The sequence below is a fragment of the Biomphalaria glabrata genome, chromosome 11 (assembly GCF_947242115.1).
Source record: "Biomphalaria glabrata chromosome 11, xgBioGlab47.1, whole genome shotgun sequence".
Taxonomy (NCBI): Eukaryota; Metazoa; Mollusca; class Gastropoda; family Planorbidae; genus Biomphalaria; species Biomphalaria glabrata.
In genome coordinates, this window is record NC_074721.1 from 34,721,556 (window position 1) to 34,737,375 (window position 15,820).

General features: G+C 36.2%; 1 protein-coding gene across 3 annotated transcripts in view; it reads left to right on the forward strand.

The window, feature by feature from the left end:
- LOC106072825 (sialin-like) overlaps positions 1 to 15,820 on the forward strand; it is a 35,470-nt gene that overhangs the window by 3,002 nt on the left and 16,648 nt on the right. For all 3 annotated transcript variants that reach the window (XR_008773609.1, XR_008773610.1, XM_056003816.1), the window contains 5 exons: positions 8,253 to 8,328; positions 9,268 to 9,437; positions 11,374 to 11,512; positions 12,455 to 12,554; positions 14,614 to 14,717. Coding sequence is in view for 1 of the 3 variants with exons in the window: in XM_056003816.1 (XP_055859791.1) it covers positions 8,253 to 8,328; positions 9,268 to 9,437; positions 11,374 to 11,512; positions 12,455 to 12,554; positions 14,614 to 14,717 (589 nt within the window). In the remaining 2 variants the exon portion in view is untranslated. The remainder of the gene's footprint in view (positions 1 to 8,252; positions 8,329 to 9,267; positions 9,438 to 11,373; positions 11,513 to 12,454; positions 12,555 to 14,613; positions 14,718 to 15,820) is intronic.

Consider the following 15,820-nt stretch of genomic DNA (forward strand, 5'->3'; position numbering starts at 1 on the left):
AAGCACAAACCAAGGGAATTAAATCGTATTTAGGTCAACAGGTCGATGTGCCCTAGTTTTGTTTTTACCTGAGTAATAGGATTTTAGTGCGGGCGGGAATAAGAATGTTCTGAAATATTATCTCTCTTTCTCTGACACGCACACACACACACACTTTCTCACGCCTCTCTTTGTTTCTTTTATCCAAAAGTCATTTTAAAATAAAACATTAGTTAGTTTAAAAATGATGTTCCTGGTGGTGTGCATGTGTGTGTGAAGATGTTGCAGAACCGACGAATGGTTTCTTCTTTGCTTGACAGCGAAGAATGTTTGGCGCCTTATAGATCTATGTCTGCCCCCCCCTCCCCCCCCACGTGAAACTTTCTGCGTCTGCCGAAGACCAGCAGTAAGAAAATGAAGAGGTTAATAGACGGTTTAAAAAAGATGATTCTCTTAGCGGTGCACAAACCACGGCCTCTCGAAACTTCGGCCACACTGCACTGTGAACCCGTAGGGCAGTGTTTCTCAAAGTGGGGTACGCGTACTCCCAGGTGTACGGGAAGACTTTGGAGAAGATAACGCGTTGCACCTCATTAACTATGCTGATTTTTTTTTAAATATCCATTTATTACGTTTTGTTAATAAATTAAAGTGTGATTTGGGGGGTGGGGTAGAGGGGTACTCTATGTTACAAAAAAAAAAGGGGGGGGTACACATACGTTTGGGAAACACTGTCGTAGGGGCTCGATTTCATGAGATCGACGATCATTTGCGGTGATGTTGTCTGTAATGTGCATGTAGGCAGGGGCGTAGCATCAATGGCGCGAAGGGGTTCAATGAAGCTGGGCCCACGACCATATAAGGGCCCACACTCGATGGTGAAACAACCGTGGGGCCAGGGCAGCTTAAGCTCTACCTTATGCCTCCATAAAATACTTAGTATTTACATACAATATCTGGACGTATATGGCCCCACTCGATGGTGAAACAACCGTGGGGCCAGGGCAGCATAAGCTCTACCTTATGCCTCCATAAAATACTTAGTAGTTACATACAATATCTGGACTAAAATCTAAAGGCGCGTTGGGGTTTCATAATGCCTGATCCCATGACTAATGACCAATTGTGGCCTGCACTGCACTGATATTTTGTAACAAATGGTTAACAAATTAAAAAGTTTCTTTAAAATATCCTGAACGTCATATCAAACTTTATAGTAACTTCAAAACATTAACCCGTGTTTTCACCTAGAGTCAGTGTAAGGAACTGCTTACATCAGGTTCATTGTAATGTGGTGACAATGCGTTGGTGTTGACGTTGGGGTCCCATACTCCCAATCTTTCTTTTGTTTTTTTCCCTCTATGTTAATTAAACGGCTGATAGTATTACCTATTTTTCTTCTTTTTTAAAAATTAGCATTTGTTTTTCATTTTTCCATTACCAATAAGGTATCTAGATTTAGACTTAAAGTAGGTATGAAACAAAAAAAAAGAAACATCATATTCTGTTTGTTTACTTAGGGAAACTCAAAGATGTTGACTTTTTAGCTACTTATTGTAACTGTATTGGGCAGGGGGGAAACTCAAAGATGTTGACTTTTTTTAGCTACTTATTGTAACTGTATTGGGCAGGGGAGAAACTCAAAGATGTTGACCTTTTAGCTACTTATTGTAACTGTATTGGGCAGGGGGGAAACTCAAAGATGTTGACCTTTTAGCTACTTATTGTAACTGTATTGGGCAGGGGGGAAACTCAAAGATGTTGACCTTTTAGCTACTTATTGTAACTGTATTGGGGAGGGGGGAAACTCAAAGATGTTGACCTTTTAGCTACTTATTGTAACTGTATTGGGCAGGGGGGAAACTCAAAGATGTTGACCTTTTAGCTACTTATTGTAACTGTATTGGGGAGGGGGGAAACTCAAAGATGTTGACCTTTTAGCTACTTATTGTAACTGTATTGGGCAGGGGGGAAACTCAAAGATGTTGACTTTTTAGCTACTTATTGTAACTGTTTTGGGCAGGGGGGATGTTTATAACAAAAATATTTGATATAGCGATAATTACATTTATCGTGGAATATTGTCTTGAATGGCTGCTTTGTCGTCTGGTATGTGCACTGGAAAGTCGTTCGGATGGTCTCAATGGTCTCGGGTTTATACCCTGACACAGCATCAATGTTGTTTGTTTTCCAACCGTATCGTCAACTGATAGGCCTTCTAATTAATGACTTCACTTCACCAACAAGCTTGCCAAACATACAGACAACATGAAAGACTGAGAACGGTGGATTGTGTAAACAAGGAGCACATTGAAGAAGTTAACAATTACTGACTGAAAGTAATTCATCGCCTAGTGAATGTTAGTTTTGACCTTTAATTTAGCTGACATCGCTAAGAGCCTCGTTTCGGTGACACGGATAACAAAGACAATGTCTTAGCAGTACATACATTCTTAAGAAAACAAAAACACAGCCCTTTAACTCGACCCACAGATTCAAAACGAGATAACAGACTTGTTGGGCAATGCAGTTTTAGCACAACACCTAAAGGAGATTCAATATGCGCCATTTTTCTCTATCATGGTTGACAGCACTCAAAGAGAATTAAAAGTTGATTAAATTAGCATTATTTTCTGAAATTGTTTTGAGAACGCCGATGACGAACTACCCAAAGAAATTGCAATCAGGGAGTCAATTGTAAGTTTTTATATTTGTGATAACCAGAAGTCTGCAGGATTGACTGAACAAATACTCTTCAGTATTAAACTATCACAATCTTTCTTTTAAATTACATACGATGCCGAGACAATGATGACTTTTCAATACGAGCAAACTGTACAATAGCCTCAGTGGCGTAGCTAGGCAACAAAAGCAGCCACTTGCGTATTATATTCACTAGATGTGCTAAACAGTAGTTGAACATGGTCGTCAATGAATCTGTCAGCTGTGTTCATGAACTCGCATTGGAATGTCTTTTAGTAAATGTGCTGATACATACAAACTACTGGATTTCTTTGTCATACAAAGGGGGGAAGGGGCCCATCAACATATTCTTGAGCCCGGGCCCACGGGTACCTTGCTACGCCACTGCATGTAGGAAAAGTACATGACCCTAGGCTGAAAAGGTCAGATACTTCGGCCTCTGTCTGATGTAACCCCTTCATTCTTGAAGTTTTGTTTACAGCTTCATAACAAGTAATGGGTCAGACAGAATTGTTTTCACTAACAGGAAAAGGGGCAATGGCGAGTAATTCAGTAAGCTTCGGGCAGGAAGGGTTCGTTAGCCATGGCTGGCTACCTACCTAGGAGAAAGATAACTCTGAATTCAGATCTCTGCTGCATTGCAGCTATACGCAGAAAACAAAATGTGAAAAAGCTTCGGGAGTCAACTCTGAAGAAAAACCAGGAGTTTGTGACCCATGGGGCAGTTTTAAGCACCTAGTGCTACACCTTGGCAAAGCCTGCAATGCCGCTGATCCCCAACTATATCGGCACTTGCCGTTCCTTTGGATACATCAGCTGCGCGGTAAAGGGGGGGTGACATCTTTCCGACCATAGATAATGCACAGACATTAATGCCCAGGCATTGCTAATTCCCAGGCCTTCATCCCGTTTTGATGAGATGATCAATAGTCGCCTCGCGACTGAAGGAGGCCACATACCGTTAGTGTCACAACATTCGGATGGTATGATGTCACGATGTGTTGTGATGCCGGGGATTTTACTTGAATTCAATAGTTAATAAAAAATGAAGATCTAGAATCACAATTGACAATTCTTTGATAAAACAAAACTCTGGAACTTTATTTAAATATAACGTAAGTACAGTTTATGTACAAATTACAAATCAATGAGCATGAAACATATTACAAAGGCTTTTCAAACAGAGCTCTTAGAAACGTGTCTATCTACAAGAACCTTATTTTATCGACTCGCTTTTCTTTCTTACTACCGCCAATTCTCTGGCGCTAACTCTTTTCAAAAATGTCTTTGTTTAAATTCAAATCAACCAATATATTTCAAACATACTAATTACGTCCCTTGGGTAAATCCTGACTTGAATGACAAGTGTCTAAATTTGAGGATTAAATCCCGAGACTCATGTCGAGGGCTTATATTTCTTTCAAAAATGAAATGTACAAACAATTCTATAATGTAATCTGTGACAGTTAGTATAAGGTTTTATCCAATTATGCAGACTAAGATAGTATCTTATGCCGCTCAGAAGTCTCTGAACATATTAAGAGATTGGTTTTGTATTGCTAAGATAAGATTTAGCGCAGTGTTTCTTGTATTATAGTGATGCATTACTTTAAATCTTCTTATCTTATCAAATACAGACGTTACTTGAGTTACTTCAAAAAATAAGATGATTACGTCCTATGCGTCATGCATCTAGTCATGCATGTTAACCAGTGACTTAAATTTCTTAAACTTTTTTCCTCATTGTCTTTAATATTTACTTCATCCAACGTGTCTAGCCACTTGTTATAAATCTTACTGCTTGTGATAGGATTAGATGTAAATACCATGTGCAGTACAAACTAGAATGCAGTGGCGTAGCAAGGGTACCTTTGGGTCCAGGTTTAAGATATGTTGGCGGTCCTCCTACCCGAACCCTTTAGAAACCGAGTAGTCTGTATAGATACATTGACCAAAAGACTTTTCAATGCAAAGTAGTGTTTCTTTTTTTTTTTTTTTGCAAGTAATAATATCAGTGCTCTTGATTTAGTTATTACTCCGTATAAGTAGCAATGTCTTTGAAGTCATAATGTTTGTACAACTTCTTAATAGAATTAAACAACGAATATACGGTGTTTTAAATGAATACATGCTTTATTATTTCTTTTTTCAATTATATATATATCCCACTCACTTGACAGGCTTAAAACTGCCTCTAGCTTTGACTTGTTGTAGCGCAATTTGAGAAACTCTGGAATGCACTGTAGAGATCAGGTCGCTACTTTCTTGATTTTTTAAATAGAGACTTGTCATACCTTGACCGCTCATACCCCCCCCCTTATTTGTTTCTTTCCCCAACACCACCCCACAAACACACGCACACAATACTCTGTGTTGTGTCCGTCACGTACCGCCCAGATTGTCACATGAGTGTACCAGAACTAATGTCAGTAGTGCCTGCTTGGTGGTGACCTCGATGCCCGGCTACCTGCAGGAGGGAACGCTTGCGGTGTTCTACTTCATAGAGTTTGAAACAGAAGCTGTGACTAGAATACATTAAGTAGACTATAGGGGCTTGGTGGGGCGCATTGCGCGTTGAATTTTCTCAAGTGTGAATTAGTGAACGGGAGAGTACTCCAAGTCCTGAACTCCATTCTTGCATTGTCGTGATAATAGCTTTGAGTTTGCTCATTGGAAAATGCTTCCTTACGTTTGTTATGTAGAGTCTTTATTGGAGTCCCACTTAGACCTTCACGTCTTCACTTTAACCTTAGTTCTTAGGACCGTTGGGGCACCACACATGATCGACTGTCGCTCTCCACTCCCTCTGTCTTTTGCCGGGATTAGAGTGTCTTTCATTGACAGGCCTGTCAATTCATTCATGATGTCTTAGCATCGCTTCTTTTGTCTGCCTCTACTTCCCCCCCCCCCCTGGTACTGTTCCATGCAGGAAGGTCTTTGCAAGCTCTCTGGGTCTTGTGATAAGGTCGTACAGTCATAGCTTGCGTTTTTTTTTGACAATGGTCAGAAGGTCATTGACGTTCTTGATTGCTATTGTGATTCTTTTTTTTTTTTTGATTTCCTCGTTTGTTATGCTTTGTTGGGTTTTATTTTTTTTTTTTAATTGAAGCGCTGGTTGTGATAACATAGGGATTCCTTTCTGCCCCATTCCCCGACATTGCGAAAACATGTTGGGCATTGTAATGTAAGAAACAGGCAGCCCTAGCCTAGTTAAGAGCGGGACAACGTCTGTTCAGTGCTTTCTTGGTCTGTTCAGTGCTTTCTTCGTCTGTTCAGTGCTTTCTTCGTCTGTTCACTGCTTTCTTGGTCTGTTCAGTGCTTTCTTCGTCTGTTCAATGCTTTCTTGGTCTGTTCAGTGCTTTCTTGGTCTGTTCAGTGCTTTCTTGGTTTGTTCAGTGCTTTCTTGGTCTGTTCAGTGCTTTCTTCGTCTGTTCAGTGCTTTCTTCGTCTGTTCAGTGCTTTCTTCGTTTGTTCAGTGCTTTCTTGGTCTGTTCAGTGCTTTCTTGGTCTGTTCAGTGCTTTCTTGGTCTGTTCAGTGCTTTCTTGGTCTGTTCAGTGCTTTCTTGGTCTGTTCAGTGCTTTCTTCGTCTGTTCAGTGCTTTCTTCGTCTGTTCAGTGCTTTCTACGTCTGTTCAGTGCTTTCTTGGTCTGTTCAGTGCTTTCTTAGTCTGTTCATTGCTTTCTTGGTCTGTTCAGTGCTTTCTTCGTCTGTTCAGTGCTTTCTTCGTCTGTTCAGTGCTTTCTTCGTCTGATACTGAAAGATGCCACTACATCAGAAGGGCAGACATTTGGTTTTATTATTTTTTTTTTTAACCCTCAACCTTCCAGTGCACGTTCAGGGCCAGATTTAAGTATATAGAGGCCCTGGGGCAGGATGTTTTCCTACAATTTTTCAAAGATTTAATAAAACATCCACATATGATTGAAAATATCTCTATTTAAAAAGCATGCTATATTTTAGCAGAAAGAAAAAGAGTGCTTGTGAATTTAAGTTCACTTTTCTTTTAAAAAAATGTTATTTATTTTGCAAATTTTTGTTTTAAAAAGTGTATATTTTTGAGTTTGTTGAGGGTTAGACACACTGTCCTTATTCTGGTGATGTATTTACTTATCCCGAGCACTTTACAAGTGTGGACTTCTTAATCATGACATTTTTCCAAACCGTATAAATGCAAGAAAAAAGTTTCTGACCCATCAAAATTCATTAATATACCAGTATATATATTATCTCTTTTGTGTAGACCTGCCTGCCCTCACTTAGATTTAGTCATGACCATTGTTTCAGGCTGTGCTTTGGGAGAAGTAGTGTGTATTCAATGTTTTCATAATTTCTGCTTGGAAGATTAAACTCTTTTATTTCAGAAAGAGAATGTCTTCATCTAATCCAGGCATGTTATTGTGTTGTCATGTCGCATTCGGCCCGCTGCCATGAATGTAGCCCGCTTGGCCACATCAAGAATTATCCCCAAAAATGTTCAATTATTAAGAGTTAAACAGTCACCACTATTTATTGCAAAAAATAAATAAATCTAAAACGTAACAATCAACTTCGTTGACCTTATTAAGTATTCTTTAATGATAAGATTTTTTTAAAGAAACAATTTTTCAAAAATTATTTTAAATTGAATTAGATGTAATTTTGTTTATTTATCAACTTCTAATTATCTTTCAAGTTATCTTTTAAGTTTATTGTTGATTTGTTAACTTTTTAATTATTATTAATTGTTAATAATCACATCATAAATAAGCCAATATGTTAGAGTTAGACTTATCAGTGAAAAATATTGTCATTCTATTTTATTTCACTGACTACTAGGCCCCCTATATATTCAGTCTAATCAGTACCGCCTGCAGTCACAAAACAATTTATACTAGTTTACTACAATTTAATTTCCCATACTAATAATAATACTAATAAAATACTGATGAAGAATCAATGACTACAGCAGCAACTGCTACTAAAAGAAAAATTAACGATGAAAGAAAGATAGGAGTTTAATTATTTCTGCACATCAGTATCAAATAAGATTCACTGCTTAATATGTAATTCCTGCATTAGTGTGCCAAAAGAGTACAATATTAAAAGACATGACGCTAATCACAAAAAGACAAAAGACATATGATGCTTACACCAGGAAAATGAGAGATGACAAGCTAATTGAATTGAAAAAGAGTTTAAAAAACAGCAAACAGTATTAGTTAAACTGAACAACGAGAGTGAGTCTGCAGTGAAAGCCAGCTACATTTTGTCAAACTTAATTGCAAGCCATAGCAATTCTATTATATTGTTTCTATTTTAAATAAAACTAGCAGTCTATGTTTTCCAACTGATTTTTGGCTGCAGCCCTTCCGATCATAGTAAGTTTATTATGTGACCCATACACCTTAATGAGTTTGACATGCCTGATCTAAACAAAAATTCCCTATTAGTGTCATTACATTTAACTTCTGAAACTATCTAGATGCATTAACCACTCAATCCCATCATAAAAAAGTATATATGCTAGTCTCATTTCATTGAAGCAATGATCATTATAATCAACCTTTCTTTTAAACTACTTTCTTTTCAGTAGACATGACCAGCGTAGACAGTCCACCCGGTGGAGGCAAAAAGGTCCCTCTATTTAAAACTCCATCTACAGAAAGGTATTGAGTTTCATTTGAAAACTATTTGAGATGATGTGTGTGTGTGTGTGTGTGTGTGTGTGTGTGTGTGTGTGTGTGTGTAGTTTCTAGCTATGTGCAATACTGCTCCTCACAAATCAATGCCCAAAGAAAAGCAACTCACATTGTGACCAACAGTGGACAAGGATTTAACTTTGACATAAGGATTGGAGGCCAAAAAAAAATGATATGTGCCAAAAGTTTCAAATATCTCAAGAGTTATCCTTTCAGATGAAGAAACCATGCCTGAATTGCTAGCCAGAATGGCCCAGTCCACAGCAGCTCTTGTGGAGTTTAAGATGATTGGCCCTGCCCCTTGACACAAAATTCAGACTGATGCTTTCTTTGGTCTTGGCGCTGTTTGCTTAGGAATCTTGAACTGTTAACCTTTCATAAGGAAATTTGTATGGGCTCTACTTTTATTCAAAGCAAACACTGGGTGCCAGCCCATCTAGCCAGTCTGCACCTGCTCTCACCATATTGAAATAGTGTAATGAGAAATTGAAATTACAATGCTCACATGTTTTGATCCTTCCATTGGCTTGACTTAATAATTTCAAATCTAAATGTGTTACCAAACTACTCAAAAGTAGGCTCCCCTTATATGTAGGAACAAGTGAACTCTTCATAACCAGAAAGGTTACTTCTATTCAGTTTACTTGAAACAGCTTTTAAGAGTTTGTTGTCATTTAATTTCAGCCCTGATGTAGGACGTCCAAAGCCGCCTCCACTTGAAACCCAACAGTCTACAGCCTCAATGAAGAGTTTACTTGAAATAGCTTTTAAGAGTTTGTTGTCATTTAATTTCAGTGCTGGTGTAGGAAGTCCAAAGCGGCCTCCACTTGAAACCCAACAGTCTACAGCCTCAATGAAGAGTTTACTTGAAATAGCTTTTAAGAGTTTGTTGTCATTTAATTTCAGAGCTGATGTAGGAAGTCCAAAGCGGCCTCCACTTGAAACCCAACAGTCTACAGCATCAATGAAGAGAAGATCGTACAGCAGAAGAGCTTCATCCAGTTTTGATTTTGCTCACATTGACTCTGTGCAGTCCTGCCCCAGTTTAAAACTAGAAGAAATAGATTTGAGTAAAGGTCAGTGCAGTATGTCTTTATGCAGTTGGACTGCTGTTTGAGCTTTACATGGTAGGGGGCAATATTATAATCTAAACAATGAAAGAGGCAGTTACAACTAGTCCTGATAGTTTTTCTTCCTGAAGGGTGTTTTGGGGCCAGAATTTATCAATAAAGAATGCGGCTTTGGAAAATATGGTCAGCATTTTCTCTTGACAATCACCACTCTGGCATATTTTATTAGTTTCAATATTTCAGCCTTTAAATAGATGTTGTCTTATTCTGTTGTGTTCTGGTTAAGAGGTGAAAAATTATATGTTGATCATCTCAGAATAGCTTGCATGCTTCATTTTTCTTGAAGTCTTGGTGAGAATTGGTACGTTTTTGGTTAATACTACTCTTATATTACAGATAGAAAAAATGTCTAATTTCTTTTCTCCACTGGACCTTGTGCCTGCACAACCAATTGATTTGAATTTTGAGTGATTCATTATGCAACTTATGGGGACTGAAGAGAAATGCTCATAGGCTTGGTCTCCTGGATTTTAAACATGTTGAAAATGGGAATTTCATCTCTAAAATCTAGGACTTTCTTTTTTTATTTCCCACTTTTTTTTCCCCTTAAATAATGTCTTGTGCTAAGGACAGTAATGCTGCATGTGTTGGAAACATTGCACTCTGGGAAATAATTGGCAGCCAAAGTTGAGTAAGTAGATATTAAGTTATAGTTATTGAACACTTGGGCACTTTATTTCTGTGACTATGGAGCACTATTCTGGAAAGACGTTCCCATTAATCCATCCATCCACCTATCCCAGTGGTGCTACAGCCCATGGAGGGCTCTGGCCTGATTTAACACATCCCTCCATTCAGATCTCTCCTGGGCCTTTCATCTCCACGCCCTAACCCCAAGCAGATCTTCCTCCACATCATCAATCCATTGCATTCCGGGTCTGTGTTTGGGCCGCCTGCCTTTTGGTTTTTACCTGTATACAATTTTCGCTCCTCTGTTATCTGACATTCTTTCAAGGTGACCTGCCCAACGCAGTCTGTTCTTTTTTATTTTTGTCACTATCAGTGGATCTTCATACAATTGATATATCTCATGGTTAGTGCATGTCCTCCACTCTGTTTCATTTTTGTATTGCACTATAGATTTTCCTAAGAATTTTTTGTTCCCAAGTATTTAGTAGATTTTCAGTTGTCTAGGTCAGTGTCCAGGTCTTACTTCTGTACATTGCTTGCTGGTCTTATTAGGTTTCTGTATATCATATTGTTCTCATTAATATGCAGTACAATTACCGCTGATATTTGCTTTGTGTGTAGAGGAAACAGCCATTTTTTGTTTGACTTTTCTTCCAGGGCAGAGGTCAGTGCTTATTACTGTTTATAGCTTTCTTCATCACCATTTTCTCTTCATGTAGTGCAGCCATGCATTTAAAATGTATCCATTCATATGAATCTCTAGACTTTCATATCATTCTGATCTTGCAATCATGAGTAATGTATTGGCAATCTCAACTTGTTAAAATCCTTAATGCTTTAAGTAACAAACAAACCCCACTTGGGAGACCTGATTGAGAAAAACATTTCTAAAATAAAAACGCTTTAAAGATTTTAAGCATGAAAAAAACTACCCTCTGTTTTCAGGATTTCAATATTTTTACCATTACAAAGGAAATATTAGACACTTGACCTATCATATCATATAAACAAGAACTCTTTTGTTCTTTTGGAAATTTAATCATTTAGCAAAATGTGACTTAATTTCACAGGTAACTGTGGTATAACTGTATATTTGTTTGTTTGCTGTCAAGTATATTTTCTGTGCTATTGTATAAATAGTTTGCTCTTATAATGTATTGTTATGTGTAATACACAATAGTAAAACCAATCGCCTTACAGATAATAGAAATTATTATCATTGTTATCATTTTTTTTTTTAATTTCTTTCTAGTGCCATGGTGGACATCACACAGGTTCTGGTTGGCCGTTTTGAATTTTTTTGGTTTTGTTGTTTTGTATGCACAGCGAGTCAATTTGAGTATTGCCATAGTATCTATGGTGTCTCATACACACACAAAGGCAAATAGCAGGTTAGTAAAATGGGTGATGGATGGTTGAGCCATGATTAGACTTATCTCTTGCTGTAATGTCTTCTTCTTTAGGACCTATACATTAGACTTACCTATTTTTATTTTGTACACATAGACATAACCAAATTAAAATCAAATAAGTTTAGTTGCTATACTATTTTCAAGGCAAAATTAAATTTTTAGTTAAAAAAAAAAAGAAAAGAAATAAGAATTGACCCAAGAAAACTTCAATCACTTATCAATACACATTACTTAAACAGTATTGCTGGTTTGAAGGCTAGACAAGTGGGTAAAGCATTGGATTTATTCTTCTTCTGAATTTTACATCATTCATTGCTGACCTTCTCATCTTAATTTGTATAGTGTAGTGAGAAAGGGAAGTAATAATGTTTTATTTTTGTATGGCAAGTTATTGTGGTTGGCTGTTGTGGTGGACACATTAAATTCTTGAACAGTTCAATATATTGAAATCTGCTTTATCTCCACTACTGATGGGTTAGGCCATAAGTTGTAGAACTTCTGTTGAATCTTTTACCTTTCTTAAATGTGTTGATAACAAAATTGCACATTAATAGACTTGTATTTATTTGGAAACATAAAAAAAATAGATATCATTTTAATGTAGTTATGATTGCTAAAAGTGGCACATTATCATTCTGATTTTAACTGACCTAATGATAAAGGCCCACAGGCCATGGGTTATATCCAGCTAATATATTATAAAATATGACCCTTACAAATACCTTAGAACATATCTATGTTTTTAAAACAAATAGACTTTAATGGGCTTCTTCTTTAGAGATGAAAGGAAAAAAGTTTCAGCAACAGGGACTAGACCTGCTGAAACAAGTTTTACTATGAACCATTCAGAAACTCTCTTTTATTCATCTTGCTCTACTATTGATAGTATTGCTCCAATGAAATTGACTGTAACTTCCCCAGTTTGTACATGAACCTAAGCACTACTCACTCTTACCTGAACACAACCAAAGCACCAAATTTACCAGAAGACAAATGTCCTAAGCTGGAAGCCAAAGAAACTGTAAGTCTGACTGCATAACATTTTCAAAAATGTAAAATTGAGTCTTGTCTTTGTTTTTAAACAATGTCAACAGTCAAAAAACCTGTCATTTCTATTTTTTTTAAAAGTATACATTTTGAATACTGTAAATGACGTTGAATGGTGTAATGTTGAAGAATGCGAATGTTGTGAAATGCTGGGTTCTTGCTTCCTGGAGTACTCTTGACACGTGACAATTATATACACTACAAACTGACTTAAGTCCGTTTCAGCAGACAAATATAAAGTTTATTTTACAACATAATAATACTGCACTCCTTGTTAATGTTACAAGTCAAGAAATAATAAGCAATCCTATCCGCATAACAGCGGTATCAAATATATATCCAATGCGTTGAAGTCTCTAGATTACAAATCACGTCCGCATCTCAGCGGGTAACACTGTACAGAATAATCCTTAATAATAATACATATCTCAAAAGGAGCACTGGCAACAACTGCCCACAAGTTACTTTCTAACTGAAATTACTACCGACTTTTCTAAGTTGCAACTGTCCGTCCCGACCAAAATATACTAGACTGCCTCCTACAGAGGATAACACTTTTCTTGACCACCCGGTCCAAAGTATCTCACTTGACTTCTTACTTGACTTGACTGAACTCAAAGTCAACTTTATTCATTCTACTTCCTGTTTTCTACATCAGGAATTCCACATCTTTTAAACTCTTAGCATGACGTGAACTTTAAATCATGCAATGTCAACTAAGACTGTGACAAATACCTTTAGGAAAAAAATATTTAAATATGATAAATGGAGCTCATGGAAGTACATTGGGTTAACTTTGCTGCTATGAATAAATGTATTTTGGGGTAAAAATACTCATAGTATATATTGCCCTGCTGCTCCCAGGCGGACATAGACCAGAGTCACCACATCGTTTGAAAAGTTTAATTTGTAGGTCACTGTGATTCCCCCAAGCACTTGAGTCCATGAAAACCCAGGAAAATTATTATACAGCTAAACACATTTTAAAATTTGGAAGGAAATTTTTCATTGTTTTGATTGAAAATTTAAAAAAATTCTTTACAAAAATTGCCAGCAGTAATGAAGCTTGTAAGTTATTGATTCTATTTCAAACATTTGTTTAAGCATAGGATTCAATGAATGTAAGTCAACTCTAAATTTGTTTCAGTTCTTGTTGATTTTATTACATTTCTAGAAAGTTTCTTTTTCAAACTAGTTCTACAGTTTATTTATTCATTTAGTTTTGTGTTTTTTTACTCCCAAGAATTTGCAATCTTAAGAATGCACAGTTCAAATTAAAAAAAGACATTTGTACATGCTAAAGTCATTTATAATTGGCACTCAAAATATAATAGTACAAAGATGTAGATTTCAGACTGACTTAATAATCATGAAGAGACAAGTAACCTTTTTTAATAAAGTTCAAATTTTCGGGTTATCACCTTCTTCTTCTGATATATTTCTACCACATTGCCATTTTGTCCTTCTTCTGATATATTTCTACCACATTGCCATTTTGTCCTTCTTCTGATATAGTAAAAACCGTCATTCAAGACATTATCAGTTTGAAATTTCTTAGTTGGCATTGCTGTTGAAAAACAGATATCTTTCTAGATAGATAAAGTAGATTACTTAATACATACATAAATTAGTTAAAATGTTACTAGCTTATGATAAACTTCATTGCTAGTTTGAATGATTTCTTGCATTATTGAACTGTTACTGTGTACAAAACATGAAATTCAGTTGTTTACCATTTATAAACAGGTGAAAGTCATTTTTTTTACTGTGTATAAAACATGTGAAAGTCAACTGTTTACTGTGTATAAAACATGTGAAAGTCAGTTCTTTACTGTGTATAAAACATGTGAAAGTCAACTGTTTACTGTGTATAAAACATGTGAAAGTCAACTGTTTACTGTGTATAAAACATGTGAAAGTCAGTTCTTTACTGTGTATAAAACATGATATAACATGTGTATAAAACATCTGTTTATGTTTTGTTACACATTTTATTATTCAAGCATTTCATTTTGTTTCCTCTCTGTTTCCAGAAAGCTGAATTTCATTGGAGTAAAGAGCTGGAAGGTCTAATCCTTGGTGCTTTCTTCTGGGGTTACCTGGTGCTTCAAGTTCCTGGTGGCCGTATGAGTGAAAAGTAAATTTATTAGACAGAATAGCAGTGTTTCTCAAACTTTTCCTAGTGACACCCCCCCCAGACCAAACATGCCCCAACCTTTGGGACTTTTCCAAGTGTATTCCTGCATTCTGAGTTTCATTGAGTCATTCTCTTGGCATCTAGAATGCACTATTTCTGTAATGAAGAAAAAAGTTAAATTAAGAAGGTAAAGCATGGATCCAACACTGAATTAAGAGAGATATTCAAAGAGGTATAGATTCTGTATGTTTGCATTGGACTTGTCATAAGATCATCTTCATGCTTAGCAAGACATCTTTAGAGGCTTTTTTTTTTTCTTTTTCAACCAAAAAGTCAAGAATACTGTTATAACTTCAGTAAGGGAAGTAGACTCTAGAACAGTGGTTCTTGAGCTTTTTAATTCTGTGACCCCTTTGATACATTTCCCACTATGTGGCGACCCTAACTATACATTTTTTTGTTCATATACCTAAGTAACTGTGCCTTTGCTAATGTTCTAAAATGTTTATATCTGATAGCATGTATATTTAATGCTAGAAAATGAACATGGCTAAATATGTTGTTATATGTTGTCTAAAATAAGTGTCTGCCTATAATTAAATTACAAATAAATTTGAATTTTATATTCACCATATTAATGTGGCAATTAAAATATGTTAGTCATTCTGATTCAGTTATCTGGGACATCTATCCTCGAATGACAAATTAAAGTAAAAAAAAAAAAACTCCCCTTGGGAAAACTTTGTGCAATGTCAAATCTTAAACATTAGAATAGTAAAAAAACAAACATCAACATTCTTTGGATGTTCATAGGTGATTCCTGACAAATCTTCAATCAAAATATCAAAACATTCATTTTAACTTTTTTTTTAAAAAGAACATTGAATTGATATTGTTACACTCTCAGGATAACAGTATAAAAGATCCTACTTAAAGGATGCAACAAGGTCACTTAATTTTATTTTTCTTAAACATTGGTCACATTCTCATTGTTAATAAATTAATACTAAATCAGAAAATTTTAACTACAACACAAATACAACTGATATATATTTTTTGTAAAGACCCCCTTTGTGCCCCCTATTTAGCACTTTGCATCTCCC